Source organism: Callorhinus ursinus, unplaced genomic scaffold (genome assembly GCF_003265705.2).
Source record: "Callorhinus ursinus isolate GAN/ISIS: 27379988/994484 unplaced genomic scaffold, GSC_fseal_2.0 scaffold27, whole genome shotgun sequence".
In the NCBI taxonomy this organism is placed as follows: domain Eukaryota; kingdom Metazoa; phylum Chordata; class Mammalia; order Carnivora; family Otariidae; genus Callorhinus; species Callorhinus ursinus.
In genome coordinates this window covers 12,632,505-12,656,296 of record NW_027397089.1, presented here as the reverse complement: position 1 = coordinate 12,656,296, position 23,792 = coordinate 12,632,505, and the positions used below count along the sequence as shown (strand labels likewise).

The window sequence follows — 23,792 nt, the reverse complement described above, 5'->3', positions numbered from 1 at the left end:
CGATGATACCACTTCACACCTGTCAGAATGGCTAAAATTAACAACATAAAAAACAACAGGTATTGGTGAGGATGTGGAGAAAGGGGAGTCCTCTTACACTGTTGGTGGGAATGTACACTGACGCAGCCACTCTGGAAAACAGCATGCAGTTTCCTCAAAAAGTTAAAAATAGAACTACCCTACAATCCAGCAAATGCACTACTAGGTATTTACCCAAAGGATAATACAGATTCGAAAGGGTACATGCACCCTGATGTTTATAGCAGCATTATCAACAATAGCCAAACTATGGAAAGAGACCAAATGTCCATCAACTGATGAATGGATAAAGAAGATGTGGGGTGTGTGTGTGTATACAAATATTTATAATGGAATATTACTCAGCCACCAAAAAGAATGAAATCTTGCCATTTGCAAGGATGTGGATAGAGCTAGAGTGTCCTATGCTACGTGAAATAAGTCAATCAGAGAAAGACAAATACCATATGATTCCACTCATATGTGGAATCTAAGAAACAAAACAGGGGTGACTGGGTGGCTCAACTGGTTGAGCATCCGACCCTTGGTTTCCACTCAGTTCATTATCTCTGGGTTGGGGGATCGAGCCCCGATCGAGCTCTGTGCTCACCAGGGAATCTGAGCATTCTCTCTCTCTCCCTCCCTCTGCCCCTCCCCCTGCTTATATTCACTCTCTAAAACAAATAAATAAATCTTAAAAAAAAAAAAAAGAAACAACAGATGAACATATGGGAGGGGGGAAACAAACCATAAGAAACTCTTAACCATAGAGAACAAACTGAGGGTTGACAAACTGAGGGCTGACGGAGGGAGGTGGGTGGGGGATGGGCTAGAGGAGTGATGGCAATTAAGGAGAGCATTTGTTATGATGAGGACTGGCTGTTGTATATAAGTGATGAACCACTGAATTCTACTCCTGAAACCAATATTACACTGTATGTTAACTAGAATTTAAATAAAAATCTGAAAATTAAAAAAAAAAATACACACACACACCATTCTTAGCTCACAGACCATATAAAAATAGGCAGTGGGCTAACACTGGCCCATCAACAGTAGTTTGCAACTCCACATATGGTTATCACTTTATAATTTTATAACCAACTCAGTTGTAACCAAGGCTCCTACTTCAGTGAAGAGTTTAAATTAAAAAAAAAAAAAAAAAAAAAAGAGCTGCAGAAGCATACCTTAGAACTAGAAGCATTTAACATGGTAGCTGAAATTCCTAATTGTTTTAAAACCATTAACTGGTCTTCCATAAGAGAGATCAATGGGCAAATCACAAGGGTAAAACCTAAAAGAGAAAAAGTGTCTACTTTAAATTTTACACTACTCTAGAATAAGTTTCAACCACTCACCTGAGGGCATCACATCAATATACTACCTATTTTTCATCCTTATTAATAGAAGAGATAGATATAAATAAATGATCATTAGCCAAATAAGCAAATATAAGATTAGACAGAAATCTCTTCCCTCATTCAATACTATAAAAATAAAAATAGATACCATTCTGAATTTTTACTTATTTTAACAATCACTATTGGTTACATTAGCAAAATATTATAATCTAGTCAAATACTGTCCAGTTATACGAGGAAAAAGTTATTCCAAAGCTTTCCAAAGAAAACACAGCAACCTGTATAAATACAAATGATAGTGACATGAGTATTCTTCTACTTACTGTACCAGGTTAATACATGCCAAGTAGAAATCAGTGAACAGTTTACTGACTGAATGAAATGCTGATAGTATATCCCCTTTCTCTTATTACTGAAATTGTGCACAGCTCTAAGAGTTATTCTACATTATTAGAATCACTAACTTCTGTCTCTGGTTTGTTCCTTAAAATAACCTCAGACAGAGAGCAGACCAATTAAAAAATACACTCAGATTCAGACTTTAGCAGGGATTTGCTATCTCAAATAGTGTCTCCGCTGTGTTTTCACATTCTCCTTCATCAGTGATATGTTCTCATTATATTTAAACATGGGCAAGTCTCCCTTATCTTTAAAACACCCTGGACAGGTAATTTAGGGCCCCCTCTCTTTTATGTGCATAACAATTCTTTCCAAAGAATGTCCCATTCGCTAGTTCTACTTCCTCAACTCATCTTCCCTCTCTCTCCATTCCCACAGTTCTTTCTCTAAATGTACCCTATTTCAGTGAACTTCACCATTTGTTCCAGCCTAGAATTTGGACATCATTCTAGACTATCCCTTCTCTTACCACCCCCGCCACCCTGCATCCAATGAAAACAAGTCCTACTGAATCTACCTAATTATTTCTAGAATTCCTCTATCTTCTAAAGCACAATTCTGACTAGTCTCTTATCTATACAAAACCCTTCACTGGTTTCCCACTAATCTAAGGAAGTTTTTATAATCAAGATTCTTTCCACAAGTCTTGCCCCTCACTGCCTACCACACTGAAATTCTTCCACATTACTGAATACTCCCAACAATGCATGTTCTTACTTTTGAGCTCAGAAACAGTGCTCCCCTGCATGAACACTTTTCCTTACTCCCCTATCCTATCTTTGCCTACTTATCCTTCAGCTTTTAGCTTAAATGTCATGTTGGCGGGGCAGCTTTTTCTAACAGCCCCTAGGCCAGATCTTTGTACTAACTTAATTCCCTATTAAAATCTTTATCACAAAACCTTTATTGCAATTGCTTACAATTACCTATATTCTCTAAACGGGGGTCAATAAACTAAGGACTAGCTGCTTGTTTGGGTAATTCAAATTTTAATGGAACACAGGTACATCCATTAGTTTACATGTTGTCTATGGCTGCTTTCATGCTACAATGGCGGAGTTCAGAAGCTGCCACAGAGACCATATGGACCACACCTATCCCATTTACTGACTGCCTCCCTAAGGGAAAGTCCGCTGACCCCTGCTCTATACCCTTGCTAGTTCCCAAACAGCAGCATGGGTATCACCTGGGAGCCTGTTAGACATGCAAGATTTTGGGTCCCACACAAACTCAGAATCTGCACGTTAAACGCATCACCAGCGATTCTTACACGTTAGTTTGAGAAAGCCCTACTTTACACCGTGAGCTCTGTGAAAACTAGAACTTTGCCTGTTTTTCTCACTACTGTTATCTCCCGTGCTTAACACCACAGCCGACACTCAGTAAAGATCTGGGAGTAGAATCCAGGCCCATGGATTCCTTTTCTGGTACTTTTTCTCCTACAACATGTTTTTTAATTATGTTCTAAGAATGAGATAAAAGAACTAATTCCACTCAAACTCTTTAACACTGCCTCTTTAAATGAACCCTTTAAAATGTCTATTAACATAAAAATAAAATAAAACTGCACTTGATTTTTACATAGGTATGATTAGAAATGATTTTTTTAAGGAATTAAAAGAGAAATGGCATTTCTTCAACTTAAATGAATTTTTATTAATACATACCATCTGAACATAATGCTGGTAACTGGTAGCATAAGCTCTTTCCACCTCCCGTAGGCATAACAAGAAATACTTCCTTTCCAGACATTGTTACATTAATAGTTTCAAGTTGAAGCAGTCTGAACCTCTGCAGTTTAAAGACATTTTGCAGAACATCCTTAACTTTACCAGACCAGGGAAAATCTAGACAGAGAAAAATAAGTTTAATATATTAGAACTATTTAGGATTATAAATGAGATACAAACATGAATTGCTGCTTTTATACTAGAGAAAAACAAGTAAGAATTTATATAAGACTTTAAATAGTATTAACAATTTAACTTTTATACTAACAATTTTGAGATTAGTTTAGCTCATGAAGCTAAGCAAAAACACATTTAATGTTATATGATAAGAAACAGTACAGCAGAAAAAATGAAAACATTTGCCAGTTGAGAATTAACCTACACAGAAGAGGAAGGTACTTGACAGGTTTTTAAAAAACAGTCTGAATGTTGATCAGGGAATTCACAGGATCATAATAATCTCAAATATCATCAAGTTAAAAATTATGTGGAATTTTTCTATATAAATATCTTGTTTAGAAGGGAATCCCTGGAAAGCAAAGCCCATAAAAGCATTGCAATTTGAGAGTCATAGTATTTCATTATAATGTGATAGCCAGCCAGTGATAAACATGATGCTTGGCAAGATCTTGAATCAAGAAAGGTGGGCAGGAAAATGAACTAGACTTTGGCAAGAAGTTTGAGTCTATCTTTTTTTCTTAATGGTTTAATTTTTTTCTAGTTAAAATTTAGAAAATTTAGTTAAAAATCTTTTTCCAAGCATTGATTAATGCTGCTAGAACCAGATTTGGAAAAAAATAATGAAGTCTGAATAATAAAGCTTCATTCAAAAAGAACATGGGTAAGAATGGTTTGCATACTGGTTTCCCATGCTGCTTAAAGAGTGGCCAGTTTCCCTCTCAGCCAGTGGAAAGCACTGGTCCAGGAACAATGATTTAACTCCTACATAAAGAAACAAGCAGAAACAAAACTAGCAAAGAAAAAGAGTAAACCTTCTTTATTCCAAGCAGCAGGTGAAGAATCCCATTCACTGCTTTCCCCAGCACCAGAAGCCTCTAAATTCTGCTTTATTTGGTTTGTTAGGATGTTCTTTTTCTGAATAAGCTCTTGTTGCCTTTCCAGAAGTTCCTGAATTTGAATGTCTACTGCATGTAGTTCATTGGTTACAGAATCCAATTCTTCAGTTAGACCTATAAGGAAGGAAAAAAAAGATACAATGACTAAATAGTTTTAGGTTTCCCTACTGATTTTTGGATATTCCTCACCATTGAAATTACAGACAAACTTATAGTAGTAGAGCAGGGTGGTTAAGGGCATGTGTGTTGAAGTCACACGACCTGAGTTAAATCTTAGATCCTCTTCTTAGCTCAGGCTAAGTACTTAAGCGAGCCTCAATTTCCCCATCTGGAAAATTTCCCCATCTGGGTAATATCTAGCTTTCATAGTACTGTTTTAAAGAATTAAGTGAGATAACATATGGAATGTTCTTAACATAGTACCTGGCACACAGTTATGCATTTAATAAATGATCATTATTACTTTTATTGTATTGTGGGACAGCGGTCCAACAATCTCCTAAGTCATTTAAGTGACCAGACTTTGAAACAAAAGGAAGGCATTTTAAAGTAATCCCCTAACTACTTAGATATTATTTCACAAAAACACTCATATTTGGGTTCATATAGTTGGCATGATAAGGAGTCGGTGATTATAAACAAGCTGATGTAACAACTAAAAGAGAAATCAAGTGTGCTACTGGAAATGACATTATAATTCCATCATAAATAATTTATAAAGCAGCCTTAAGTATGATTCTAAGCAATCCGAGTATTAAAGTCAAAGAGATTACTTTCGACACAACAATAGAAACTAAAAATTTTTTAAAGATGTCCTTGGTGCTTTCTAAAACATCAGCCTGCATTAATCCAGCTTGAAGGCCTGAAATTTTCATAAGATGAAACCTCATGGTTATGATTTAAAATAGGATGTTATGGTGGCTTTGTACTGTACCAATTACCAGCATTCACTTCCTTCCAGGATTCTGGGTTAGGACTGGCCACAAGTGAACTCTGCTTCAGACTTGGAAGGCAGAAATGAAACAGCAACAGCTTTACGTTCAGATGGCTGGTGTAATGTCAGGTGCTGTTGGGACTCATTCACCTTCTTGGCATCGGGCAGAAGCCAGTTCCTCCAGCTCCTGCTGAATCTCTTTGGGGCAGCAGGTTGGCCCACAGCTTCTTCAGCTTCCCTGAATTGTTGGCCATGTTCTTGTACAATTTTCTATGGCAAGCGCACCAGCCCTTCCGCAGGGCACCAGCATCCTGGCAGTCAGAGCCTTGGAGGCAATGACACACCGACATGAGTGGAAGCAAGAGACAGACAGGTTCCACTTTGTGCTCATTGGTTTCAGCTCTTCTTTACCCTCCCACACTCCATCTTCCTGTCCCTACTGCTGGCACTGCTGACTGCTTAACCACGTCCTGTGATCACGTAGGAGCTAATTCCTATAATAAATCCCTTATATCACTCATAATGATTCAGCTTCTCTGAACCCTAACCAATGCCAAATGTTGTTCCAGAGAAAAAGAAAGTTAAAAGTAGGTTCTCTAAATTGCTTCTATGCCACCTAGAATAGTCTCTGATTTAAAGATTTAAGGGTATTAATGACCCTTTCCCTGCAGTGGTAAAAGGGACAGTAGGACTCCATGGCACACAGTAGACAAAGTTATGTAAATTATAATCTAGACACTAATAATTAAGTATCTAGAGAGGGAAAGGCTTTGGGTGACCAAGTGTTTGCTATCACAGAACATTTTTGTGAGAATAATGGGGTTGACTGTCTGCTCCTAAATATCCTGAAGCAGCTGAACAAATGCAGGATCTGCATAAAGGGACCTCAAAGTCTCTATGACTGTAACTATGGGCCAAGATTACTAAATACCAACATTCTGCAAGTGGCTGAATTACAGTGCAAACTGAACTCCCAGCCTTGCACAGACTCTTATGTTAAAGTTAGGGCACTGATTAGAAAGAAGTGAGACTCTGCAATTGGGAAGGGAACATCTGGGCAGATTCCAATGAAGCACGCAAGGGACCTTAAACCACTCAATTCTGCCATTCTCTCTTGCCCTTCCTCCTCTTTCTCAGACAGCTTCCCCCTGTCTGAATGCCTGTGATGGTCTTTCCTGAGACAGTTGCCTCACAAGGGATTGCTAAGCCCCACTAAGAATCTGCCCTGCCACCTCTCAGTGCTTTAAGAATAGGAAGCCCGAGAGAATGATGTACAAATGAGTGACACATGAAAAGACATGAAACGCACCAAGAGTTGCACTTGCCAATATATTTAAGCATTCCTTTTTATTGTGCTTTCTTTACTGTTTTGCAGAAATTGAGCTTTTTAAGAATTTGACAGTTTGTGGCAACCTGTGTTGAGCTGGTCTATGGGCACCATTTTTCTAACACCCTTTGCTCACTGCATGTCTATTATATTTGGTAATTCTTGTAATATTTGAAGCTTTTTTATTATTACAATTGTGATGGTAATCTGTAATCAGTGCTCTTTGATACTATTATTGTAATCGCTTTGGGGAACCACAAACTACACCCATATAGGACAGAAATCTTAATAAATGGTGTATGTATTCTAACTGCTCTACCAACCAGCCATTCCCCAGTCTCTCTCCCATGGCCTTCCCTATTCCCACTGGAATTAGGCCAGTCAGTTACCCTACAATGGCCTCTAACTGTTCAAATGAAAGGAAGAGTTGTACATCTCTCACTTTAAATAAAAACCTAGAAGTGATTAAGCTTAGTAAGGAAGCCATGTCAAAAGCCAACACAGGCTGAAAGCTAGGCTTCTTGAGCCAGTTAGCCAAGTTGTGAATGCAAGGGCAAAGTTCTGGAAGGAAATTAAAAGTGCCAGTGAACATATGAATGATAAGAAAGAGAAACAGTCTTAATGCTGATATGGAGAGAGGTTTAGTAGTCTGGATAGAAGATCAAACCAGCCACAACATTTCCCTAAGCCAAAGCCTAATCCAGAGCAAGGCCTCAACTCTCTTCAATTCTATGAAAGCTCAGAAAGGTAACAAAGGTGCAGAAGAAAAGTATGAAGCTAGAAGAGGTTGGTTCATGAGGTTAAGGAAAGAAATCATCTATATAACGTGAAAGTGTAAAGTGAAGCAAGTGTTGATATAGAGGCTATAGCAAGCTATCTGCAAGATCTAGCTAAGATAATGAATGAAAGTGGTTACCCTAAACAGATTTTCACTGTAGACAAAATAGTCTTATATTGGAAAAAAGATGCCATCTAGGACTTTAATAGCTAGAGAGAAGTCAATGCCTGCCTGCAAAGCTTCAAATAGGCTGACTCTCGTTACAAAGTAATGGAGCCAATGTTCACTTACCATTCCAAAAATCACAGGGGCAAGAATTATGCTAAATTGTGTTCTGTAAACCTGGATGGTAGCACATCTATTTAAATGCGTTTACTATATACTTTAAGCCCATTGTTGAGACCTAGTGTTCAGAAAAAAATATATTTTTTTTCATTGACAATCCATCCAGTCATCCAAGAGCTCTGATGGAGATGTCCAAAGAGATTCATCTTATTTTCATGCCTGAAAACACAACATCCATCTGCAACCCATGGGTCAATAAGTAATTTTTGACTTTCAAGTCTTATTATTTACAAAATACATTTCATAAGGCTACAGCTGCCACAGATAGGGATTGCTCTGATGGATCTGGGCAAAGTCAACTGAAAACCTTCTGGAAAGGGCTTGCCACTCTAGATGCCATTCAGAAAATTTGCGATTCATGGGAAGAGGTCAAAACATCAACATTAACAGGAGTTCAGAAGAAGTTGATTCTAACTCTCACGGATGACCTTGAGGTTCAAGATTTCAGTGGAGGAAGTCACTGCAGATATGGTGGAAATAGCAAGAGAACTAGAATGAGAAGTGGAGCCTGAAGTTAATTGCTGCAACCTCATGATAAAACTTTAAAAGAGAGGAGTCATCTTATGGATGAGTGAAGAAAGTGGTTTCCTAAAGATGCTGTGAAGATTGTTGAAAGGACAAAAAAGGATTCAGAATATTACATAAACTTAGTTGATAAAGAAGCAGCAGGCTTTGAGAGGATTGGCTCCAATTTTGAAAGAAGTTCTACTGTGGGCAAAATGCTATCGCATGTACAGAAAAATCATGGGAGGAAAAGTTTATGATGTGGCAAACTTTATTGTTTTAAGAAATTGCCACAGCCACCCCAACATTCAGCAACCGCCACACTGATTAGGTAGCAGCCATCAACATCAAGGCACGACTCTTCAGCAGCAAAAAATATTACACTCACTGAAAGCTCAGATGATAGCTAGCATTTTTCAGCAATAACATGGTTTTAATTAAGGTATGAACATTGTTAAGACATTCTAATGTATACTTAATAGACCACAGTTTAGTGTAAATATAATTTTTATATGTACTGGGAAACCAAATAATTCTTTGACTTGCTTGTTGTGATATTGGCTTTATTGTAGTGGCTGGAAACAAAACTGTAAGATCTCTGAGGTATGCCTGTATCACCAGAAAAGTAAGGAATATGTGTGGGAATAGATCCTAAGGGTACTAAGCCGGAGTGAACAGAATAAAATATTGAATGAACCTAAATTTACTGATATGGACTCAATATGAAATTCTGGTTTATTGTGTTAAATATAGTGGCCAGGAGTAGCTCTAATAATTTATTTAGTTGCTTGCTAGAAACCTGGCTCCAAAGATGAATATCAGAAGGTGGGCTGGAATGACACAGGGGTAGATTCCAAAGACATTGAAGGGCTAGAACTCCCTGGCTATACCCTAACGGATGGATCCAGAGGCTGAGGGAGATGGGAATGCCAAAGTCTCAGTCTACCTGATCATCTACTCTCTTGCTGTCCCCAGGGAAGATCCAGAGGAGGGAGCCCCAGCATCCCTGAAGAGCTCTTAGTGGCTGTTTTCTGTAAGCTAAGAATGTCAATGGGAAGTACTGCCTTTGAACTAAACTACCTGAATCAATGAGAATGATGGATTCCAAGGTATGGGGGCTAAATGGTAGCAATTCAGTTCACAACCAAAGAAAAGGTACATGTGGTTGCTATAATATGCAACAGAGCAACACAGTAATCAGGCTGGTCTGACCCAAAGAGAATTCTGGCATTGGCTAGTTGATCAAGATGACTTTGCAACAGATTATTTGATTTAAAAATGCAGAATACAAAGCCCTGATTCCAGTATACATGAGTTTGACTTGAATCACTACAAGTGTCATAGTCCTTCAACCAGTTCCCAGAAATGAGCCAAAATTTATAGACCCAGAGTCCCTTGAATAAAGTAGAGGTTGGGGCCCTTTGAGGAAGGCCTCTATTACATAACTAAAAAATTATGTAGGAAATCTTCACACTAGTGTTCTCCAGAGCAACTTATCAGGGTAATTGTGTATTTGGGAAAGGAAAATAACTTCTCAGAAAGTATTGGACATTAACTCAGAACTGACAGTTCCTGGATGATTGAAATGCCATGGTGATCTACCAGTCAGAACAGGGACTGGACTTATGCAAGTCACGTGACCAGTGCAGTTTTGCTCAGTCCATCACACAGTGGGCTCAGAAGGTTCTCTAACCCACTCTGTGATTATTTCCCCAGTTCCAGATTGTATTATTAGAACAGATAAATTCAGCAACTAATCAAATCCACATATTGGTCCCCTCGCCTATAAGTAAGGACTATTATGCAAGAAAAGACCAAGTGGAAGCCAGTATAATTGCCCTTACCTACCAAAACAGTGAACAGCACGGTTTGTCCCATAGATAGGATTCTTGGGCCTAGGAATCGGGGTGGAAATGGGAGTGGCTCCTCTTGCTATTACCTCCTAGTGATCCACTAGTGAAATGTTTGCTTCCCATCCCTGAAACTTAGAACTTTGCTGGTTTAGAGGTCTCAGCAAGGAAGGAATGCTTCCACCAGGGGAAAAAGCAATGGCTCCATTTAAATGAAAGTGGACTGCGTCTTGACCACTTTGAGCTCCTCATACCAATGAATCAACAGGCAAAGAACCAGGTTACTGTACTGGCTGGGGTGAGTGATTCTGACTATTCAAGAGAAATAGGACTGCTGTGACACTACTGAAGTACGGAGGAGTAGGTCTGAAATGTAGGGGATCCCCTAGGGTACCTTTTGGTATTCCCATGTCCTGTGATTAAAGTTAGTGGAAAACTCAAAAGCCAAATACAAGCAAACTGCTAAGGCAAGTCCACACACCAGACATTTGTGATTAGATGAGGTGCCTGCTGAGAGCAAAGGAATAAGGAATGGGAAACTGAAGAAGATATTTATAAAATAACACCAAATAACCACATGACCAGATGCGAAACAGGACTATAACAGTCCTTAGTTTTTTGTTGGTGGTGGTAGGTATGTACGTATGGATGTATGTATTTAGGTCCCTTTTCCTATTCTCCCAATGTCTAAAATAAAATGTGTTAATATAGCTGACTTTATCTCAGGATTTAAGTTAGAGGATTTTGAACCAAGATGGATGTGACTGAGCAAGAGGAGGAATGAGCATCATCCAAAGACGAATAACGAGAATATGTGCCCCCTTTAGGGAGAGGATCAGTTGTGTTTTTTTGGGCAGCCAGAGAGAGCTGGAAAGCAGAAGTGAAACAGTGGGCTTATTTTCCAAATTTAAAAAGGTTAGTGTAAGGTCATGCCTGGTGACCTCACTGGCATAGGGCAGCACTGAGCCCACAACTCTGGCTGCTGTCAGATATCCTTGGGGAAAGTGTCTGCAGAGTCTGCAGCTCCTCCAGACCCTGTGGGTTCTCCTTCATCTTCTCTAAATCCTCAGCCAAGCAGTATGCAACTCCATGAGCAGGTACACTGGCTTTTTGGCAGGTCTCTTGCATCATTCAAATTGGAGACTTTGAGGCAATGAGACTAATGCAGGTTCTGTTAAGAAAAAGGATTCAACTTCACAGGCTGCAGTTTGTTTTTGCACTCCCCACTGTGTATCTGCCTTCTCTTCCTGACTGCTGGCTCTGCTGACTTCAGGCCCAGTGCCAGACACACAGGCAAATATATGCCAAGGAAGAGCTTGACCACTTCACATAATCACATAAGGTTAAATCCCTCTAGTAAATCCCTTATATCACTCACAGTGCCTCTGCTTCTCTGATCAAGCCCTACCTAACAGAGAGCTTCCGATTCAAGAAAGCAACACAGGAAGAGCCTGAATTTTATCTGCCCTGGGACACAGAAAAAAAAGCCACAGTTTGAGAGGGAAAGCAGAATATAAAGGAACCAGCCTTAGGACACTACCAAATGGTGGGGCAGCTCCGATCTGAGGGACTGGCAAGTGCCATGGTTTACGTTCCCAGTACACTGTGATAGTATAGACAGGAGCAGGTTTCAGATGCCATTGCTGGCCTGCTGCCTCAGTGAGCCTGGGCCACACCAGCCCTGGATCCCCTGGGACCAGAAAAAAGAGCCGCAGTTTAAAAGAACAACTAGAATATAAAAAATCCAGCCCTAGAATTCCACTAAATAGCAGAGAAGCTGCTGTAAATCTCTCTGGATTGGAGGGGCTGGTGAGTGCCAGAGTTTACATTCCCCTCCACCTTCATTATGTGAATAGGAGCACAGTCCAGGCACCCTATCCGGCCTACTGCCTCAGTGAGCCCTGGGCCCCTAGCCCACATCATCCCAAGCCAATCTACCAAGGCAGCCACAGTGCGATGCATGCTAGGACACTTCTGATCAGCACTCACTACAGCTACAGCCATCTTGGCGAAGTGATATAGGCACAAAGCACCCTGGAACAATCCAGACCTGCACCATATAGGCTCCAGATAACTTGCGAGGATACCATGGTGCACAGCACTCCAGGACCTCCTGGCTCATGGTCTCTTCCACTCCAGCCACCCTACAAGAGCAACACTTGCACACAGTGCCACAGGAACCCCTGGCTTGCATTCATCTTGGCTACTACTGCCCTGCCAGGGCACCCCCTACATGGAATGCCCTGGGACCCTCCCCCCCCACATTCTGCCTCTGTTCCAGCAGCCCTGCCAAGATGCCACAAGTGTAGGTGCCTCAGCACACCAGCTCATGTCCACTTCAGCTCCAGCCAGGCACCCTCTATGCTAACTACCCCAATACACCCTGGATTGTACCCACTTCAGCTTCAGCTCTCTTGCCAGGGCACCATCTGTACGGAGAGGACTGAGACTGTCCCAGCCAATGCCCACTTTAGCTCTGGCCATCCAAAGGCAGCACCAGCACAGGCTGCCCCAGAACCCCTGGCCCACACCAAAGCTCCAGCCAGCCAGTGAAAGTCACCAGGCACACAGTCTGCAAGAGGACAACCATACATACACAAGACCATTCCTTCAAGTTTAGGAGAAGTAGCTGTTCTACCTCATTCACAGAAACAAACACAGAAAGTCAAAAACATGAGACAGAGGCATATGCTCCAAACAGAAGAAGACAAAACCTCAGAAAAAGGACTAAATGAAATGGATATACCAAATCTATCTAATGAAGAGTTCAAAGTAATGGTCATAAAGATGCTCACTGGAATGGAAAAAAGAGTGGATGAACTCAGTGAGAACCTCAACAAAGAGATACAAAATACAAAAAGAAACCAATTAGAGGTAAAGAATAGAATAACTGAAATTAAAAAATATAGTAGAAGGAATCAAGAGATCACAGGATAAGATTAAGGGACCTCTGCAATAACCTCAAGCACAATAACATTTGTATTTATAGGGGGTCTCAAAAGCAGAGAAGAAAGAAAAGGGGCAGAAAATTTATTAAAAGAAATAATAGCTGAAAACTTCCCTAACCTGGGGAAGGAAACAGACATCCAAGTTCAAGAAGCATAGAGAGCCCTTAACAAGATGAACCCAAGGAGGGCCACATCAAGACATATAAAAATTAAAATGGCAAACATTAAAGATAGAGTTTTAAAAGGAGCAAGAGAAGCAAAAAGCTACATAGAAGAGAAACCCCATAAGGCTATCAGCTGATTTTTCAGCAGAAACTTTGCAAGCCAAAAGGGAGTGGCATGATACATTCAAGGTGCTGAAAGGAAAAAAACCTGCAATGAAGAATAGTCTACCCAGCAAGGTCATCATTCAGAAATGAAGAAGAAATAGAGTTTGTGGACAAAGGTAAAAAAGTTCATCACTACTAAACTGGCCTTATAAGAAATGTTAAGCAGAATTCTTTAGGTGGGAAAGAACAAGCCATAATTACAAGTAAAAAAATTATGAAGGGAAAAAATTCTTATAAGTAAAATCGAACATACAGTAAGATAGTAAGAGAAATCACTTATAAAGCTAGTATGGGTAAAAGACAAAAGTAGTGAATCAATTTAATCTAAAAAATTAATTAAGGGAAACTCACAAAATAAAGAGATGTAAAATATAACAACACACACATAAAATGTGAGGAAGGGTAGTAAAATTGAAGTTCTTTTAGAATGTGTTCAAACTTAAGTGACCATCAACTTAATAAAAATTGCTATACACATAAGATGTTATATATGAACCTCTGGGTGACCACAAAACAAAAACTTCTAATAGATACATAAATAATAATAATAATAAAAGAGAGCCAAGCATAACACTAAAGAAACTCATCAGTCACAGGAAAGAGAGCAAGAGAATAAGGAACAAAGAACTACAACAACTAGAAAACAAGTAACAAAATGGCAATAAGTACATCTCTATTAATAATTACTTTAAATGTGACTGGTCTAATTGTGCTCAAATCAAAAGACATAGGGTGACTGAATGTATACCAAAAAAAAAAATCTATATGCTGCCTATGACTCACTTCAGATCTAAAAAGACTTAATGACTGCGAGTAAAGAGATGGAACAAGATATTCCATGCAAACAGAAACAAACAAACTGGAATAGCAATAATTATATCAAACAAAATAGACTTTAAAACAGAGTATATTAAAAAACAAAGAACGAGGACAGCAGGGTCGCTCAGTTGGTTAAGTAGCTGGCTCTTGATTTCGGCTCAGGTCATGATTTCATGGTCCTGGGATTGAGCCGTGTCGACTCCATGCTCAGCAGACGTCTGCTTAGGGGTTCTCTCTCTCTCTCTCTGCCCCTCCCCCTGTTCTCACGTGCATATGTATGCATGGGTGCACACTCTCTCACTCTCAAATAAATAAATAAATCTTAAAAACAAAGAATGGAATTACATGATGATAAAGAGATCAACCCAACAAGAGTATAGAGCAATTGTAAATAACTATGCACCCAACATTGGAGGACCTAAACACATAAAGCAAATATTAAGAGACATAAAGAAAGAAACTGACGGTAATGCAATAATAATAGGGGACTGTAACACCCCACTGACATCAAAAGACAGATCATCAAGACAAAAAAAATCAATAAGGGTATAGTATCTTTGAATTACACATTAGAACGATGGAGCTAGCATACATATAGAACATTCCCTCCCAAAAGAGCAGAATACACATTCTTTTCAAGTGCACATGGAACATTTTTCAGGATAAATCAACACATTAGGCCACAAAAAAACTACAATAAATTTAAGAAGATTAAAATCTTATCATGCATCTTTTTCGACTATAACAGCATGAACCCAGAGATCAATTACAAGAAAAAAGAGGGTGGGGGGTAGGGAAAAAACCGACAAACACATGGAGCCTTAACAACATGCTACTAAACAACTAACAGTTCAACAAGGAAACAAAAGAGGAAACCAAAACTACATTGAGACAATAAAAATAAAAACACAATGGTCCAAAATCTTTGGTACACCACAAAAGCAGTTCTAAGAGGGAAATTTATAGCGCTAGAGGCCTGCCTCAAAAACCAAGATAAATCTCAATCTAACCTTAATCTAAAGGAATTAGAAAAAGAAGAACAAAGTCCAAAGTTAGTAAAAAGAAATAATAAAAACCATAAGAGCAATAAATGAAATAGAAATGGCCTTCCCCCAAAAAAGGAAAAAAAAATCCATAAAACTAGTGGTTTCAATGAGCTGGTTCTCTGAAAAGATGAAAAGAGTTAATAAACCTTTAGCCAGATTCATCAAAAAAAAAAAAAAGAGGGAGAGAAGGGGATGAAGAGAGAACCAAATAAAATTAAAATGCAATAAGTAACAACTGACATCATAGAAATACAAAAGATTATAAGAGGCTATTATGAAAAATTATATGCTAAAAAAATAGTACAAACTAGAAGAAATGGATAAATTCCTTGACACAACCTTCCAAATTGATCAGAAAGAAATAGACCAATTATAGGTAACACATTTAAATCAGTAATCAAAACACTACCAACAAAGGAGAGTCCAAGACCAGATGAATTCACAAGTGAATTCTACCAAGCATTTATTTTTTTTTCTACCAAGCATTTAAAGAAGAGTTAATACCTATTCTCCTCAAACTATTCCAAAAAATAAACGAGAAAGTAAAGCTTCCAAATACATTCTACAGGGCTGGCATTATCCTCATACCAAAGCCACACAAGACAGTACAAAAAAGAAGAAAACTACAGACCACTATCCCTGATAAACATAGATGCAAAAGTCCTAAATAAAGCATTAGTAAAGCACATTCAACAATACATTGAAAGGTCTTTTACCATAATCAAGTGGGACTTATTCCAGGGATTCAAGAATGGTTCAATATTCACAAATCAACAAACGTAATATATAGCACATTAACAAAATGAAGGATAAAAATCATATGATTATCTCAACAGATGCAGAAAAAGCATTTGACAAAATTCAACATCCATTCATAATAAAAACTCTCAACAAAGTGGATTTATAGGGAATATACCTCAACATAATAAAGGCCATATAAGATAAAGCCACAACTAACATTATACTTAAATGGTGAAAAACTGAGAGCTTTTCCCCTAATGTTAGAAAAGGCAGGGTGCCTGAGTGGCTCAGTGGGTTAAGTGCCTGCCTTCACCTCAGGTCACAATCTCGGGGTCCTGGGATCCAGCCCCACATCAGGCTCCCTGCTCAGCGGGGAGTCGGCTTGTCCCTCTCCCTCTACCCCTCCCCTCACTTTCACACTCTCTGTCTCAAATAAATAAAATCTTTAAAAAAAGAAAAGGAAAGGATGTCCACTCTCACCATTTTCATTCAACACAGTACTGAAAGTCCTAGACACAGCAATTAAAAAAAAAAAAAAAAACAGGATAAATGGCATTCAAATTGGTACAGAATAAGTAAAACTGTCACTATTTGCAGGTGACATTATACTAACTAGAAAACCCTAAAAACTCAACCAAAACACTATGAGAAGTGACAAGTGAACTCAGGCAAGTTGCAGGATTCAAAATCAATATACAGAAATCTGTTGCACTTCTATACACTAATAATAATGTAGCAGAAAAAGAAATTAAGAAAACAATCCCATTCAAAACTGAACCAAAAAGAATAAAATGCCCAGGAATAAACTTAACCATAAAGGTGAAAGACCTATATACTGAAAACTAGAGAACACTGCTAAAAGAAATTGAAGACAAATAAATGGAAAGATATTTTCTGCTCCAAGATTGGAAGAATTAATATTATTCAAATGTTCATAATATCCAAAGCAACCTACAAATGCAATTTCTACCAAAATTCCAACAGTATTTTTCACAGAACCAAAACAAATAATTCTAAAATTATGGAACCACAAGGACAAAGCTGGACAATCCCACATTTCAAGATATACAACTGTAGTAATCAAAACAGTATGCTATTGTCACAAAAACAGACACAGATTGATAGAACAGACAAGAGACCCCAGAAATAAACCCACACTTACTTGGTTGATCAATCTATGACAATGGAGGCAAGAATATACAATGGGGAAAAGACAGCCCCTTCAATAAATGGTGTTCAAAACACCGGGTGGCTACATGCAAATGAATGAAAACTGGACCACTTTCTTACACAATATACAAACTCAAATGGATTCAAGACCTAAATGTGAGACCTGATACCATACAACTCCCAAAAGAAAACAGAGACAGTAATCTCTTAGACACTGCCCTTAGCAACATTATCTAAGGATAGGTCTTCTCATGCAAGGAAAACAAATGCAAATATTAACTATTGGGACTACATCAAAATCAACTGCTTTTGCACAGAAAAGGAAACCATCAATAAACCAAAATGGCAACCAAGTAAATGATAGAAGATATGTGTGAATGATATATCTGATAAAGGATTAATATCCAAAATACATAAAGAATTTACACAACTCAACACCCAAAAAACCCCAACAATCCAATAAAAAACAGACAAAATACCTGAAAACACATTTTTCTAAAGATGAAGATGGCAAAAAGACACATGAAAAGATGCAACATCACTAATTATCAGGGAAATGCAAATCAAAACCACAATGGGATATCACCTCACACCAGTTCAAATGACATAACAGTAACAAAAACAAAGAAATAACAAATGTTGACATTTGTCAAGGATGTGAAGAAAAAAGATACTTCGCACTCTGCGGTGGGAATGTAAATTGGTATAGTTACTGTGAAAAATAGTATGGAGGTTCCTCAAAAAATTAAAAATAGAAATACCATATAATCTAGCAATTCTATGTCTGGGTATTTACCCAAAGAAAATGAAAATACTAATTCAAAAAGATACAAGATATATTCATTGCAGTGTTAGTTAAAATAGCCAAGATATGGAAGCAATCCAGTGTCCATCGATTGACAAATGGATAAAGAAGAGTGGTATATATATGCAATGGAATATTACTCAGCCATAAAAAAGAATGAGATCTTGCTATTTGAAACAGGATGGAAACAAGCCGTACCTAAGAGGTACGAGGCTAAATAAAATAAGTCAGAGAAAGACAAATACCGTATGATTTAACTTACATGTGGAATAATAAAAACAAACAGGGGCACCTGAGTGGCTCAGCTGGTTAAGCCTCTGCCTTCGGCTCAGGTCATGATCTCAGGGTGCTGGGATCAAGCCCCACACTGAGCTCCCTGTTCAGTGGGGAATCTGCTTCTCCATTTCCCTCTGCCCCTCCCCCCAGCTTGTGCACTCTCTCTCTCTCCCAAATAAATAAAAATCTGCAAACAAACAAAAAACTCTTAAATACAGAGAATAAACTGGTAGTTGCCAGATGGGAGGTAGGTAGAGAGAATGGTGAAATAGATGAAAGGGATTAAGAGATACAAACTTCCAGCTATAAAATAAATAAGTCACAGAGATGAAAAATACAGCTTTGAAATATAGTCAATAATATTATAACGATGTTGTATGGTGACAGATAGTGACTACACTTACCATGCTAAGCCCTGATTAATGGACAGAACTGGGAAATACGTTGTACTCCTGAAACTAATATAACATATATTAATTGTACTTCAATAAAAAAATAATAAAACTCTTTGCAAACTAAAAATATTTGTTGAAAAATAATACATCTACATATTACAGTATTAATTTGAGTAGAGGGATTTGGAGTGATTTATATTTTCTACTTTGTGATTTCTTAGGTTCCTATAATTCTTAGAACCCTTTTGCATTGCTGGTGGGAATGTACAATGGAACAGTGAGTATGGAAAATAATATGGCAGTTCCTGAAAATTAAACACAGAAATACCATGTGATTCAGCAATTCTACTTCTAGGTATATACCCAAAGAACTGAAAACAGAATCAAACGCGTTTGGACTCCAATGTTCATAGCAGCATTATTCACAATTGCCAAAGATGAAACAACCCAGATGTCCACTGACAGATAAACTGATAAATGAAAGGTGATATATATATATACATTGTAATATTACTCAACCTTAAAAAGAAAAATGTTACAAATGGATGAAGCTCAAAGACATTATGCTAAGGGAAATAAGCCTGACACTAAAGGACAAATACTGTATGAGTCCACTTACATGAGGTAATCAAATTCATACAAACAGAATATGAATAGTGTTATCAGCAATTGGTGGAAAGGAAGTAAGGGGGCATTATTATATAATGGGCACAGAATTTCAGTTTGGAATGATGAAAAAGTTCTGGAGATGGATACTGGTGATGGTTATACAATAATGTGAATTGTTGCCATTGAATTGTATACTTAAATTAGTGAAAATGGTAAATTTTGGTATGTATGTTTTACAATAAAAAAAACTCACAAAACATCATTTCAATAATCAGAATTTTTAAAACAAATATTTTTATAATTTATGTTTCTTTATTTTTATTAAAACTTTCCTGTTAGAGTTTAACGTTCACAGCAAAATTGAGAGGAAAGTACAGACAAAAACAATTTTTTTTTAAAGACCATGCAATTAGAAACAAAATAGAATGTGCTATAAAATGTAATCATTTTCACTAACCTGAAACGGATGCCATTCTAAAATTGGAGATCCAAACGGCTTTCTAAAAATGAAAGAAAAAGCACAGAAATATTTTTTAAAACGTACTATATTGATAATGCCTAACCAACAATACTTTTTCACTACTAAGCATGAAAAATGTTACAAAGTAAATTATATACTGTATGACTTTTATACTTTTATTATTTTTTTAATGTGGGCTCCACACTGGGTGGAGCCCAACATGGGCATGAGCTCACGACCCTGAGATCAAGACTTGAGCTGAGATCGAGTCAGATGCTCAACGGACGAGCTACCCAGGCGCCCCTATTGTAGTGACTTTTAAAAATAAGGACTATGTGATTATTCCCACACTGATTTTTATGGAGAACTCTCTAGATTTCAGAGAAGTGTCCAAAAATCACATAAACAAGTATAACATCAGTAACACTTATATACCACATACAAAGTGATTAGCAAAAAAGAGCAAAGCTTTGAAGCTAAAGAGTGTGAGCAGTAAATTATTGTATGATCATAGCAAAATTAGAAACCTGTTCCTCTTAGCCTCTTTCCTTATCTCTAAAATTGGGATGATAAAACCTATCTTATAAATAAGAGATTCAAATGCCCCACATTAGGAAAATCCATCCACATAAAAACTCAAATTAATCATTCAACATTTTATTGAATACTTGCTTAAAGAGTTACAATTTAGGTTCAATCTTAAAAGAGGAACCGGTATTCTATAGAAGGATTAGATTTCAGGAGAGAACATGAAAAGGTCAGAAGTGGGGGAAACACATGATATGTAATTAAGGAACTCTCAATACCTCTGAATGACTAAAATTTAAGAGCACACATGAGCAAGTGGAAGGAGAGAAGGCTTGAGGGCAGGAACTTCTCACTATATAAGATGCTTTACAACAACATAACTCTGAGCTTCCTTCCATGTTTTGGTCTGAATGCTCCTGGTTCACAAACTATCTTTTTGGTGTGTGCACAATACTACTTCAATGATTCATTGGTTTTAGTTTCACTTCTGTTATTTCTAAACTTTTGACAATTTATGGTGTAAAAATGGGATCCAAAGAAGATACCCCCTCCCATCATCCCCCTCAACTCTGAGGCCCCTATGGTGATGGAACCCATAGAAGTCCACTGAGTTCATTGCTTTCTCAATGACCCTAGAATCTGAAGGTAAGTCTCTCCTATATTTGAGCTCTGTTCTCTACATCTTGAACTGACTTTAATTTGCATACTACATTTCATTTGTTGAAGCTTCTTGATGAATCATCCTATTCTGTTCCAAAGGGAGGAGGGCAGGGAAACACATGGTTGGTTCCCTGTGTTTTAGAACAGGAAAACAGGGTCCCCCACAGGGTTCCACCTGGTCTATGGACCAGGATTTTGTGCCTGTTTGGAAAATGGGTGAACTTGTGGAATTGTAGTGGCCACCATAGGGCAACTTCAACTTAGCGAAGTGGATCTTGAGCTGTGCCTTTGACACGAGAGGATTTCAAACCTCTCAGTGACAATGGAATGAATTCTTTGATTGATAAGCAGAAACTTCTAAAAGACAAAATGACTGCAAAAAGCTTTAAAAGATCCTTACAGGAGCACCCGGGTGGCTCAGTCGGTTAAGCATCTGCCATCGGCTCGGGTCATGATCCCAGGGTCCTGGCATGGAGCCCCACATCAGGCTCCCTGCTCAGCAGAGAGCCTGCCTCTCCCTCTACCTCTGCTGCTCCCCCTGTTCGTGCACTCTCTATCAAATAAATAAAATCTTTAAAAAAACAAAAAAATAAAAAATAAAACAAAAGATCCTTACATCATGCAAACAAACAAACAAACAAAACTTTACTGGAAAAAACCACTTTGCTATACAAGCAGTAACCTCAACTTAGTCCATTTGCCAGAAACACAATTTGGATCCAACTGTTCTTTTATAAACTAGTGAGTTTTGCATTATGATGCCTATCAGCTCAAAACTAAATTTTTTTAAACAAAAGCTATAAGATCTGTTTGCATCTATCTGTATATTTATGTATATCTATGTATGCACATTACAGAGGTGTGGTATTTTTCTAATTCCATATGGTACTGCCAAAACTAATGTGTAATGAGCTCTATTTAATTGGCTGAAAGAAAAATAAGCACTTATAAAGTAAGTATTCTTGAAACCCTCAGAAACATTAAAAACTAACCCAAATGTTTTTCAAATTCACATGACCTGCCATAACCTTTGAAAAGTAAAACCTAGTTTAAGTTTGTTGGCTTAATACAAGCAAGCATGTCTTCAAAATCTGTCAACAAGAAAAATAGGATGATGGTTAGCTGTTTAATGTCTAATCCAAGCATAATTGTTAAAAAACAAATAATTGAAATAAATTTAAATAACAGAAAAGTTTGTACCAAGTTAAACTAAATAATGAATATTCTTGAATACCTAACTCACTTCCAAATGAGATAATATACTGAATCATTAAATACTAAACATAAGTTTACCTACTTTGGGCTTTTTTTTTTCTGTACAGTATTGTAGTATTACTAATATTTTACTTAAGGAAACTAATTTTAAACTTATACTGAAATAAAATTATACATTACTACCAAAAATGGAAAAAAAAAACAAAAATCTGTCACTTGCTAGAAGTAAAACATAACCACACCTATAACTGTAATAAACATAAACCAATGATATTTTTGCCTGCTGGGGTCTGGAGCTTGGGGATTGCTCTTTTTGTTAAAATGAATCATTAGCAGGTATAAGAGAATTACTAAAGACATACAACCTCAACTAATAATTTTTCCCTGAAGCTAATAAGGATTAAAAGAAAGTTAAAAAGGAAACAATTATTGCTATATGATTCAATATACTTTTTTATCACGTCTGGGAGCCAAATAAAATTGACCTTGGTAAATCGGTTTTGGAAATGCCATTTAAACCCATTTAAGTTTGCTCTCTGAATGGGTTCCTGTCATGGTTATCTATCAGTACCACTACAGTGACTCAAATCTACCTGAGAACTCAAATCTATCATTAGAATGAATGGTTTTTATTAAGCATCTCCCTTGTATTACTATGCAAGGTTCTTATTTATGTTTAATTTCTACTTCCATTTGCATCATCTGCTACAAGGTAACCTAAATCTAGTTCTTCATCTTCTAGCAAAACTCTCTGAATAAATTCAAGCTATGCCAATTATCCTTTCACTTATCAGAAATCACTATATTCTATTGGCACCTCCCAACATTTTTACCCTACCCTGGCTTGCTTACAAAGCCTTCAAAGAGTCACTCAGGCTTTAGTAGCCTAGGATTCATCAGAACAACCTCAACTTTTGGCTTTTTAATTTTTACAGAGAGATAAAAGATACTTGGGTCTGTTAACAACTATGTCCTTTGCCACATTAAAAAACTATAAAAAAAAGTATGTCTCTAAAAAGTTTTTGTAACTGTGTATTTATAAATTTGCCAGTCCACAATTGCTGACTTCTTGGTTTTTACTAGGAACTAAAGATTATAAGAGTTAAGAATTCTAACTAATATATGTAATTAAAGCTACTAAAAATAATAAGGATGAAAGAAAACAATGTATACGAAAAGCAGTTGAAGAAAATAGTACATGTTTTTTGGACAAGGAAAGATATGAAGAATATGGGTTTTGTTGTTGTTTTGGTAAGGGAAAAAGGAAAGTAATTTTGTCTGAAAGTAAAATGATAATTCCAGAATTTTTTATGACTCCACTTAAAACACTGATGGTTCTTCAATGTTTTGTTTTCTAGATTTAAAAGGCTCCATTTTCTCTTCTCTTTTAAGCTATCTATAGCTTACAATTCAGTAAAACCTACTTTTGTAATCAACAGGTGAAACATTTATCTTTTTCTCCCTACTTC

General features: G+C 37.4%; 1 protein-coding gene and 1 pseudogene across 2 annotated transcripts in view; both read right to left on the bottom strand.

Annotated features, from left to right (window-relative positions):
- RECQL (RecQ like helicase) overlaps positions 1-23,792 on the bottom strand; it is a 54,011-nt gene that overhangs the window by 27,318 nt on the left and 2,901 nt on the right. Inside the window, exons 2-6 of one of the 2 annotated variants that reach the window (XM_073877874.1) lie at positions 19,918-19,960; positions 11,264-11,493; positions 4,501-4,698; positions 3,446-3,625; positions 1,206-1,312 (exon numbers count right to left, since the gene is read on the bottom strand). In XM_073877874.1, the coding sequence (XP_073733975.1) occupies positions 1,206-1,312; positions 3,446-3,530 (192 nt within the window). In that variant the 5' untranslated portion in view covers positions 3,531-3,625; positions 4,501-4,698; positions 11,264-11,493; positions 19,918-19,960. The remainder of the gene's footprint in view (positions 1-1,205; positions 1,313-3,445; positions 3,626-4,500; positions 4,699-11,263; positions 11,494-19,917; positions 19,961-23,792) is intronic. The other variant, XM_025879715.2, reaches the window with a different exon arrangement.
- Positions 1-23,792, bottom strand: part of LOC112830060 (cationic amino acid transporter 3 pseudogene) — a 110,038-nt pseudogene that overhangs the window by 83,379 nt on the left and 2,867 nt on the right.